General features: G+C 36.5%; 1 protein-coding gene across 1 annotated transcript in view; it reads left to right on the top strand.

Annotated features, from left to right (window-relative positions):
• The window catches only part of PACRG (parkin coregulated), a gene marked incomplete at both ends in the record, with an annotated part of 515,268 nt that overhangs the window by 71,313 nt on the left and 431,467 nt on the right, over positions 1–12,488 (top strand). The window contains one exon of the mRNA XM_080805667.1: positions 5,727–5,861. Within this exon, the coding sequence (XP_080661793.1) occupies positions 5,727–5,861 (135 nt within the window). The remainder of the gene's footprint in view (positions 1–5,726; positions 5,862–12,488) is intronic.

Genomic DNA, 12,488 nt, shown 5'->3' with positions numbered 1-12,488 from the left:
ACAGTAAAGTTCAGACTGATTATCTTGACTTCAGGCCATCCCTTTAGGTCCCAGCGGAATAAGCTTCCTAAAATAGGTTACCCACTTCCCTTGGATGTTTTCCCTGACACTCACTATTACCTGTAGGGCCTGATTGTTAAGGACTCCACAGTATGTCTATATATGTTGAACCTTTGTTGAAATATATATATTTTACCGTATAAGGCGTTGTTAGCTATTACTAACAAAAACATCACTATCATAATGTTTTTTTATATTATTAAAGTTTCTTATACAAACTTTACCTAATACAAGCTAACTTTTGTTAACATGAGGTGCCCCATCTACTAATACAATCAGATTTACCAATTTGTAGTACCTTTGCAAGCATTTTCTTGGTCATCTGGTAACTGTAGATAATACAAAATTTCTGATGTGTTAGAGCAATTGTGATTGGCAAGTGGGGCAGACACTGAATTACAGTCCTACTTACTCAGAAGTGTAGGCTGATGGCAATAAATTTGCCAGTCCTGGGGCTAATATTCAAGTGCCTCAGTAGCTGGGAGATAGGACAACTCTTGCCCACCAACTGCTTAACCACAGTGTTTTCAATGAATCCACATTCCAGATTAAAGCTGATGAAAACAAGAGGTGCACCTGGAGGGCTCGATTGGTTAAGCATCTGACCTTGGCTCAGGTCCTGATTCCAGGGTCCTGGGATCAAACTCAGAGAGCTCCCTGCTCCTTTCTCCCTCCCCCTCTGACACCCTCCTGCTTGTGCTCTCTCGCGGTGCTCTTTCTCTCAAATAAATGATAAATAAATTTTTTTAAAGCTGATGAAGATAAGAAATTAATATCTTTGCTTCTTATTGTTTCAATGTTAGTAAGCTGGCTAAACAGACAAGTAGAATAAATAACACAGTATAGATTTCCCACTTGAAGTGAAGATCTTTTTTTTTTTTAGCAGCTTCGGTTTATGCTAGAAAATAAAACTATTGAAAAGAAAACTTTCAATTATAAGAAGAATTTTAGAGAACCTTAAAATTCTTTCCTACTAATTATTATTAGTTTTTGTGACCGTATGTAGAGCCTGTGGTCTATGTCCTAAATTCATTCCAGCATTCAATAAGCGTAAGCATACAAAGTACTCTGTCATTTACAGTCACTTCAAAGTGCATTCAATATCTTGGTTCCCAAGTGCATTAGATTTTATTAAAAGCATTCTGCTGCAACACCCATTCTTCCTAATTGGTTTATGGACAGCCCCCACCATTCAGACAAACCGTAATTGCATTTTCCCACAAATCTAGTTTGATTTATGGTTCCTTATTTGTTCTATATTATTTATAATGAGTTGGGGTAAAATTCTTAAGACATTAAGTAAAATGTACAGTAGTCCTTCGATAAATATGGGATGTACATAAGGATTCTTAACAGTATTTTGCTAATTTTTAACTTTATTTAGTCAGGTTACATCCATCTGTGTGATTTCCAGTAGTAATATCTTTATTACCTTTCCAGAGATTGTTATTTTCTTGATTTTTCATGTACATACTTCTAGAATCACTTGGAATGTTAGAATGGATCATGTGTAGAATATAAAATATGTTTTAGCCTTCTATTAGGTTTAAGTAGTTATATATGTATTTGGAACAGAAAAAATATTATCCAGGAACAGTGACAGAGCAGCTGCGTATGATTAGGTAACGCCCATGTTGCACTGCGGGCTTGACTAGTCAAATTTCTGATTCATATTTGAGATGCCGAGAGTTAATTTGTAATGTGTCTATAGGAGAATCCCAAAAATAGTGTTTTTAAATGAGTAAATAGCAGAAATATAAGAACAGAGGTTAACAAACACTGGAGAAAGAATTTCCACACTGTTGGGTGATTACATAGCAAACTAAGTGAAGACTTTCCATGGAATTGTAGTCATGGAATCATTTCTGTAGCGAGTCCATGAAAATTTATGGGAAGAAAGAGGAAGTGTACATTATCTACAAACAGTTTATAAAAAGCCCCTTAGGCTTCTTAGAGAGAACTATGTTCATTCTTTGAAAAGTTTGGACGATTAGAATTTTGAATTCAGAATCAGAAAGAATGGAATATATTTAGAATAGGAGACAAAAGGAAAAAGAGAAATTGATTTTAAGATAAACACAAAGTAAGGGAAAAGATGGATACTCTCTAGCAAAATTGTGGTCAATTAAACAAATGGGAGACTTGCTGTCAAAGCATAAATAATAACTTGGCATCTAGAAGAATGGAAAGGATGGTTAGCAGGTGATAAGCAGATAAAAGATCTAAATGATGGTTGTAGCTGAATGTTTTGAATGAGGAATTAAGCCTTTCATCCTTACTGGACCAGTAAAGAGGTCCTCAGCACCCACAGTGGGGGTAGCTTGACTCTTACCCTAGCCAGCTGTGCTAAGCTCTTACCCCTTTCTGCTGGGGTGCCGTCAGAGAATGTCTCCTTGTGGGACAGGAATGTTATTTACTGCCCAGCAGTAATGAGGCCACCCCCTTCTGTAGTGTCCCTGTGGAGAGCAGTCACGGGGTGCTCCTTCTCCAACCTGTCCAGGAGGTGTCACTGGAGGCCTTGTAGTATTGAAGGCCCCACTTTCACTCATTATCCATGAGAAACTCCCTCTGTGGAGTCAACAGAGGCCAGGTGGGCCTCCAGGATTTCAACCCAGCCTGACTGTAATGTGTTCGTAACCCTTCCCCACATCTCTGCCAGACACATATTGGAATAAACCAGCTAAAACAGAAGGCATAAGGTCTGAGTCTCATAATCACCAATGTCCAGGTTTCAACAGAAAATCAGTCATCACACCAAGAATCAGGAAGATCAAAAAGCAAACGAAAAAAGACGATCAGTAGATGTCAGCCTTACCCTCTAGACCCTGGCAGCCACCAATCTGATCTCTGTTTCCGAGTCCAGTTCTTTTAGATTTCTCATATAAGTGAGATCACACAGCATTTGTCTTTTTTGTCTCACTTACTTACTTATTCACTTAGCATAATGCCTTCAAGCTTCATCCATCTTGTCACAAAAGGCAAGATTTCATTCTTTTCTTATGGCTGAGTATTTCATTATATAGTTATATGTATGTATGTATATATATTATCTATATGTATATTTATACATATATATTTACTTAATATTTATTTTTTTAAAAAGCACTAAAAATGAGGTATCTACTGACTAGCAATCAATACTGTACAGTAATACAATATACATACACGTATACACATATGCACTATTCTCTGTAACTTTCTGTAAGTATGTATAATGCTGGTTTAATTTGGCTAAGTTTTCTTTTCTTTCTTTCTTGCATATCACTTTTTGGGTGGTATACATTTTTGGATTATGGATAGCACCATTTTGTTAAAATGGTGACACAATGGTAGATTGTAATTTTTTTTTTTTTTTTTTTTGGTATATAACTTGTTGGCAAAGTAGAAAGTTGTCAATTATTTATCAATTTCCAAAAATGTGTCTCAAAATTTACCACTCCATAAGTTGCTAAAGTCCTGGAGTGCCATCTCAGTAGTTTCTGTCATACTGATGTAGACAGGAATGTATGTATAATATCCAGCTCAGAGCTCTGCACAAAGTAGTTATCATACACATATGGTTACTTAACAATCGAATGAATTTGTCTGAAAATGGTGGGTAATAATTCTAATACCAGAACAAGTTTCAAATATTTTGTAAGTAAGAGCCAGTCTTGCTTCCCCACTACCCAGTATCACATCAATTATTTATACATAATTACATAATATGTAATTACATAATATGTAATATTATATAATTATATAATATTATTATAATTTATTATAATATTATATATATATATAATATTATATATATTATATAATATTATATTATATAATTATATAATATTACATAATATGTAATATATAATTAATTATGTAATAATTATGTGATTACATATGCTGGGAATAATGTTCTATGTAGTGAAGTAAATTCTAAACTCAGGGGCATGTGGGTGGCTCGGTCAGTTAAGTGTCCAACTTCTGATTTCGGCTCAGGTCATATTCTAGATGGTGTCTATCTAGAATAGAGATAGAGTCGTGCATGGGACTCAGGGCTCAGCAGAGAGTCTGCTTGAGATTCTCTCTCTCCCTCTCTCCCTTTACCCCTCCCCACAACCTTGCATGTGTGTGGGCGTATGTGGTCTCTCTCTCTAAAAAAAAATTAAAAAATAAACTCTAATGATTTGTGTTACCTCACTATTCACCTCTAGTTCAACATTTAATCATCTCAATATTTTAATACCCCACTCAGTTCTTAGTATTAGCCTTTCTATGTGAACTGATGAAATGTATTTATCTTATTTGTTATACTAGATGTATTTTACGTATTTCTTTATTGAAATTCAAATTTTTTACGTGGATATTAAAAATTAACATGATATCAAGTAACATAAAATACTAAGGTATTACATAACTTATTTGCTATTTTGTCCATATTAAGAATTAACAAGATAATCTGTTTTTACTAAACTAGTAAATATCTAGTATTTACTTTTTTTTTCAGAGAAAGGTAACCAGTGGTCTATAATTTTTGAAATAGTTCACTATCACTTTCAATTTTGTAACCTAATGAATTAATAAACAATGCAGATTTAAAAGATTCTTAAAATGAATAAGTCAATATAAAATGTTTCTTCTTTGGGGTGCTTGGGTGACTCAGTTATGGGTTTGCCTTCAGCTCAGGTCATGACCCCGGGGTCCTGGGATTGAGCCCCGTGTCAGGCTCCCTGCTTGGTGGGGATCTGCTTGAGATTCTCTCTCCCTCTCTCTCTGCCCCTCCTGCTCTGCTTATGCTCACTCTCTCTCTCTCTCTCAAATAAATAAATAAAATCTTAAAAAAAAAAGAGAAATGTTTCTTCTTTGATAAAAATCTCAATGGGGGGTGGCAGAATCTCATGTAATCTAATGGTGCTTTCTCATAAATTCATAATATCAAAGGTGTGCTATACTTGCACATTTTCTTTTTAAATTATCTTATTTGTTATGGCTTAATTTTATGTGACATTTTTATATTTTGTTAATATTCACAACAGAACATATTTTACGTTTTATGTATATGGAAAGACTTAAAGGACATATTCTATTTTTTAATATTTGTTTTAGAGAGAGCAAGCAGGGGGAGGGTGCAGAGGGAGAGAGAGGACCCCTAGCAGATTGGGTGCTGAGCAGGGCCTGACGTGGGGTTTGATCCCATAACCCTGAGATCATGACCTGAGGCGAAATCAAGAATCAGATGCTTAAACGACCGTGCCATCCGGGTGTCCCTAAAGGATGTATTTTAAATTTATTCCTTCAGTATTCCACAAAATATATCAGACCTGAGATTAGAATTAGCAATTATTAAAAAATGTTAAAAGTTTTAACATTCTGAACTTAAAGTCCTCTATTAAATATTTTACTTAAAGTTTAGACTTTTTTTCCTTATCATGTGATATTTTTAAAGTGACTTTTTCTAAGAATGCTATCTAAAGTAGCTTGAAATAAAGTAAACCCTTAATGGTTATAAAATAATTATCTTCTTTGAATGTTGTATTAGTGAAGTTGCTGTTGTGCATCATTAAACGATTTGGTTTTTATCTTCCAGAATATTTCATATAAACTAAAACTTAAGAAAAGTCTTTTTACTGTACATTTTTGGTTATTTTTCAAGACCTGATTTCTATTTTTTTTTTTTTTCTTTGAAGGTGAGAGGCCCTCCAGCTGCAGGAGCATTTAAAGAAAGACCAACCAAGCCCACGGCGTTTCGAAAATTTTATGAGCGAGGAGACTTCCCAATTGCCCTTGAGCATGATTCGAAAGGAAACAAAATAGCGTGGAAGGTAAGTCAGGGCACAGCCTGGAGAACCAGCTGGGCCGCTGGAGTGACATCTCTCAATGCCAAACAGACTTTGCCAAGTAGATAAACTGGAGTGATTTCTCGGCGAATGGAAGGTGGTGGGCAAGCTCTTAGAGAAAGCCCCCCTGTGTCGGCTGTCCACCTTGACTAACAATTAAATTACAGCCTGCAAAAAAGAAAATGACAGAGTCGCTTTGCCTCCGAGAATCGTCTGCTGCCCAATTCATCTCTATTTTTATGAGAACCTGGCAGTGGTGCCTGTTTCAGGCAGTCCATCAAATGATGGAACTGGTGGCTGAATACGGAGAGCAACAGCCATTTATCTCCCCCAAATTTCACCTTCCTGCAGGACACTTCCAAATGGAAGCTTTAATTACCTAAATGGATGGGTCAAGATGGTCCCCTCCCTGGCAATGCAGAGTGGAATACAAAAGCAGGCTGCCTCTCGTGATTGCACTCTCTCTCTCCCTGTCTGCGGCACGTGTCAGCGGCGGTGGCTGTCACACGTGCCCGGTTAGAGGCTGACCTCCACGCTGAAACCATTACGGCACCGACATTTTTCTGACAAAAGGTTAATTGGCTTCAAAATAAATGTATTGCCTAATGACTCCATTCTAATGCGGCTGTGTTTCTTTCTAAAAGGCTCACTGATGGCATTTGTAAAAACTTGCCAGTCTCTTAACCGGAGAAGGCTTTTACATTTAATTTGAAAAAACCAATGCTGATCTGTAACCGGCTTCTGCTATTTAATTATTTTTTGTTATCAAGGACCTTGCTTTGGGTGATATTTATCAGCTAAAAGGGCTTCTCTGCCTAAAGACAGAGCGGCACATGTGTGTATCACAACAGGGTGAGGAATGTAAGAGGTGTCTGCCAAATACCATCTCACTGATGCAATTGACCCATTTAACGAAAAAGTCCTACAGTAGTGTCTGAAGGTGAAGGTAGGAGTTGTTTGTACTTTGTGTCAATTTACATTACTAAATAAAATCAAATGGCCAAAGTAAAGAATTCATCAATGTAAACACTTAAGTTCATCAAAATTGACCTTTTCCTTCCTTTATGGAACAACTAAGAGATTTGTTTGCATTATTTCCAGGATGCCTTTAAATGTTTTCACAGAATTATCAAACATTTCTAAACCTTGAGTAGCCATAACGTATTCAGTTATCGAACATAGAATTACTACAGGCTATTTGGTAATAGAAACCTGAAGGCGTTCCTTTTATTACATTTTGTCATAATGTTTTTAGGAGGGTGAGGGACTGCACTATCTTGCTTTTAATCATTTCTATTAAAATGTGTATTTGTTATCAGACAATGTGCATACAATGAGGAAAAACTTACAGCAAGTATGAGTGATTCAGATATTTTAGTCTTAATGCACGTATGTATTCCCAAAATTTTACTGTGATTTTTGTGTTTGTTTACGTTTGATTAGGTATATGGATTTTGTGTTTTAAAATCCCAGTCCTGTGGAGTAAAAGGATATGCTATAATCCTTTTTAAAAAAAGTTAGTAGATTTTGGTGTTTTAAGCAATAATAGTCCATGAAAATTATATCAATAAAAACTTTATAGAATTATTTTGACCTGCTCAAATAGTCTTATGAGTAACTTTTAGAATTGTTGAGGGACTAGGAAAAAAATTCATCTTGAAAAGAATGAAAACATAGGATGAATCATTTTGCTTTATCTTTGATAATCCAACAATCAGAAGGGATATAAACTACTTTTCCTCTTTATAGCTGTATTAATTCTTTGAAGTTACTATTGACGATAGTACTGATTCAGCAAGCTAAAAAGTCCGAATAAAAAGGAAGGACTTTATTTGCTGTCAGTGTAGAATAATAGCATACGTGTAAAGAAACATCTTATCCCATCACCTGTAGGCTTCTGCCAACCACATTTCATTTGTACTGCTCTAATATTGAAATGAAGATGTTAAAATTATTAAGGATAGGTTTGTAAACCGTCTCTCAATATATTCATATTTATTCCTTGGTGCATGTGCTGTGGGGACAATCTAGTACTTGGTAGCCATAGAGGACTTCTTTAGGACGCCATACCTGAGGAAGGGGCCTTGAATGTTGAAGGAAGCAGGGCTGAACCACCCCCCCTCCCCACACACACACCCCATGAAACAAAAACAAAACAATCCATGACCTTGCACTGTACTTCCTTCCCGGACAGAGCACAGGTCGTGTCACAGCTCACCCGCCCTGCTGACAGTTCCCGAGTAACTCTCTTTCCCAGGAAAATACTGGTCCCTTCTCCAAACTGCTTTTGACACCACTGGGACTTCAAGGAGTTCGTGAGTGCCTGAAATGGCATGCACAATTAAGTAGTAAGAAGTGGTACGTCTTTTATCAGAATTTCCTGTGACTCTGAAACCCTTAGGAGCCACCGTCCTGAAGCATGATGGAGGCTGTCCCAGCACCTGAGACTCAGTTTGCCCATGAAGTTGCTGATCCTTGCTACCCACGACCCCAAATTCCCTGTCTACCTGTTCTAGATTAGCCGACCCCATCATTGTTGTATTAGAAGTCACATATTTCTTGAAATAACAAAGGCGCTCTATGGTAACAATTTATTAATGACCAGAGAAAGTCAGAAAATAGAAGAATTAGATGTAGGTCAATGTCTTTGCACATTTAGATTTTTCAACCTGCACCCGGAACTGCCACCCTAGTTTAGTGCCCATGAAAATGGTTATTTGTTTCCCGTGCCAGAACAACAAGGCAGACCAAATGTCATAATCTGTGCGGTTTGGTCTATTCCTTGCGGGATCGCTAAAAATCAGAGTACTAATGCAACTTTCTGCAATGGTGAAAATGTTCTACATCTGCACTGTCTAATAATTACAACTGGCCATATGTGGCCATTAAGCCCTTGAAATGTCCCTAGTGAGACTGAGAAACTAAATTTTTAATTTTAATTAATTTTAATTTAAATAGCCACATGGTTACCATATTAGGCAGTGCTGCTCTCCACTTAGATAGCAGCAGTCAAAAATGAATGCCTGAACCTGCAGGCCAGATGAGGGCTAGAGCTCTGTGCAGATTACTAGGAAATGAGAAAACAGGACTGGTGCATGCATTTTTTTTTTTTTTTGTCATGGCTGTCTATGCTTATCAAATATTCCTTGGTAAACATAAAAAAGGTTTTGCAAAATTTTTATAGTGAAATTTTTTCCATATACTGATCAGTGGCAAGTTAATTATCTATTAAACATGAATAGATCTGATCTGGAATGTAGAATCTACCAGGCAAGCTCTGGTACACTTTTAAAAAAGTTTTAAATATATGTTTTCTAAATACAGCTAAAGAATGATTAATTATTAATGGCTAAAGACATTAAAAACATAATCATGACTTAAGCAAAAATTTTTAAATCTGTTTCTTTTTTCTGCATTCTCCTTGACTCTACCAACATTCAGGAAACGTGACTTTATTCTATGGCTGTTATCTTCAATATCCAGAGCGGAAGCCATAGAAGTGAATGTTAGCTGTTTTTGCTAAACATTCTGGATAAGTTACAAAGCAGATAATCAGCACGAACAAAGGACATTCTAAATTGTGTTTGCGTTTCCGCATCTTCAATTTCCACGTGGGAGTAGAAGGGTTTACTGTGATCTGTCCTCTCAAGTCCACCTCCCAGCTCCCACACCCTACAGGTTTCCTCAGGAGTTGCCCCTCCTCCTCCTGTCCCCGCCTGCCTTGCCTTGTCCTCCTCTTCCCCCTTCTATCTCTTCCTCTTCCTCCCCTTCCCCTCCCTTTTCCTTCCCTCTTTTCCTTCTTCCTTTTTTGTTACTTCCTGGAATGTACATTTTTGCCTCTAGTATTCCCACGGTCAGTTTTGGAGAAGGAAAGGAGCCCATTCTAATTCCCTATTTGGGGGCAGGAACCTGAAGTCCTCAGGAGACATGATAATTGTTACTTACACGCTTAATGAGAAGCAGAAATATAAATCATAGGCAACACATGAAATTCACTGCCTTACAAACTCTGATCCCAAACCATGATTTTAAAATAATAGGGCAATGCAAGTTACTTTAGAAGGAGTTGGAGAAAAAGGTTGGAGTTTGGTTTTTAAATTAACTATATGGTATTATATAAACCATTTATTTATTTTGGTGAGCTACAACGGCACTAAGGTGTCTCTAAGTTTCTTCACTTTCTAAGCATTTTGATATTGTAGATACTGATAGAAATCACCTTTCTCCACCTGTCCATGATTCCATGCATTATGACAGAATGTGGCATATACGAGTCTTGTTTTCACGAAATTTCTAGTGAACATGCCTAAAGATGTCCCAGGTATTAGATAGATTTGGATGAGAAATAAATAGCCTATAACTGTTGCCAAATCAGTATATAATAGAAACCCTCTATAAAAATGCAACTCAGAGAACGAACATCCAGATTGTCTTCAACAGGGAAAAGCTCAAAATGGGCTTTGTCAGCAACATGTAATCCCTCATCTGGCAAGGTTGTCGCAGGCATTGTTCAAAGTGGCATCGCCGTGCCGGGCATTTCTACACTCTTGTTTTCTCATCCCTTATTGAATATGTATGTAAATGATCCTAGTGACCTGTTATTCTGAAGTAAAATTAACAAAGTGAGAACTGATGCACATCGGCAGGTACAGGTGACAGCGGACTTCAGTAGCCTCTACTCACCGCCCACAATGTGATCTTCCTCACGGGCCTTTTGGAGACACATGCGATGTCGTCACGAAAGCATCCTTTCCCTGAGGTTAATTCATTCTTGTAGTTACGTTGGTCAAAACTTGGGTCACACAACTTTGTTTTTTTATTAAAAAGTGACTTCATAAATTAACATTAATTAGGTAACTAATAACACAATTTTCTAATTTTTTAAATAACAAATTATCTATTTATATAAAAAGGTGTAAAATAGAGAAAGTTAGCATATAATAAGAAAAGTGAAAGAAAATGAAAAGCAAATAGGGGCCTCTAGTGGAGTCAATATTAGAATTAATAAAAACGACATATTCTGAAGTCTTCTGAGGGAAGAACCTCTGTATCTCGGGTTCATTTGCTCATTTATCTCAGCACCTGGAACAGTGTCTGGCAGAGTGAGTGCCCAGTGATATGTACGGAATGAATGGAAAGCGTTCTAGAGTGGATTGGCTATCTCCGGGTTTTACTTCTCTCGACACTGTTTGATGACGTGTCTTTCACTCTGTAGGCTTTACTGTCTTCATCAGTAAGTGAGAACCATGTGCTGGATGATTGGTACGGCCGCTTTTCAATTATGGGAGCTCTAAGAAATTTCCTTTCCCAATTATAGAAATAACTATAATTTGTGATGTCCATGAACTATTTCAGGGAATAAGTATTGCCTAGAAATTCCAGTACATTTGAATGCATGGTCCAGAGTTACATGCACTGGTTTCGGTGGGTTGGACTTTTTCATGGAAATGCTCCTTTGATTTTATGTAAATGCTTTCCCAGTAAACTTATTTTTAAAATTTCTTAAATTCAAAATGGCAAGTTTTTACCTTTCTAAATGACTACATATATATGTCCAATTTGAACATCCAAGTAAAGAAAGTGCTATGCATAAATGAATACTCAAATTCATTTTTAAAATTTCTGACAACAGTGACCAGACTACACCCTCAATTCTAGGTTGACTCCCTCTTTGCTAATACTTGGGCATGACTCTTTAGAATTTCTTCTCGGTATGTTCTTTTTTTTCTCAGTTCTTTTCAGTCCTTAACAGCATTCATGGTGTTCATGAACTATAAAAAGCTCTGTCAATGTGACTGTTTTCATTGACATAACTAATAATTTCCTAGTAGGAAAAACAGTTATTGAATATAATTATTATTAAAATCATGCACTAATTTTCTTACAATTAAAATCAGCCCCAAACCATGGTAGCTCATTATCTGTAAATAGTACTGCATTTTAAAGTAAGTCACTCTGCGATATGATATCTGATCCATTAGTCCTTATTACATTGTTCTCAACATTCTATATTTTTGATTAACCATTAGTCCTTTGGTGCCTTCAATTTCCTAATGTTTCAGTTTCTTAAGGGCTAAAAAAAGATTGATATTCTATCTATACCGACCCTCTACCCCAGGTAAAACCAATGTTGAGTTTTCAAATCTTGTAGGCAAATTTATTTGAGAGTTGTATAATTTGTTTCACATGAAGAAGAATGAATGTTCTCTTGGAATTGTCCTGGGCTTCTGTTTCTTTTGATAACTGCCAAAGCTTGAGTTTGGATAGCAGGCCTTAGTAGAATTTGTAAGGCAAATTTTACAAAAGAAGTGACAATTTACCTGATTTTTGTACAAGAGAGCTGCTGCGTTGCCCCTATTAATTCCTCTGTGATTAATTAATAGACAGAGCTTATTCTAGAGGTCTTGAAAAAAAAATAATCCTCTGGCAATTACCGTGCTGTTCTGTGTTTTTTGGAGGAGGGGATGGCAGGCACAATTAATGCCATTCTTTTATTTGATGTAAATTGCTATGTCTTAAAGGTGTACAGCACGAAAAAACAGCCATGTATCAGAAATAACTTTAATTTAAATTGGTTAGATGACCTCTGAAAGCGAGATGAAAGATTTTCTG

The sequence above is a fragment of the Martes martes genome, assembly GCF_963455335.1.
Source record: "Martes martes genome assembly, chromosome: 6".
Lineage (NCBI taxonomy): Eukaryota > Metazoa > Chordata > Mammalia > Carnivora > Mustelidae > Martes > Martes martes.
This window is presented reverse-complemented; position numbering and strand designations above follow the sequence as displayed.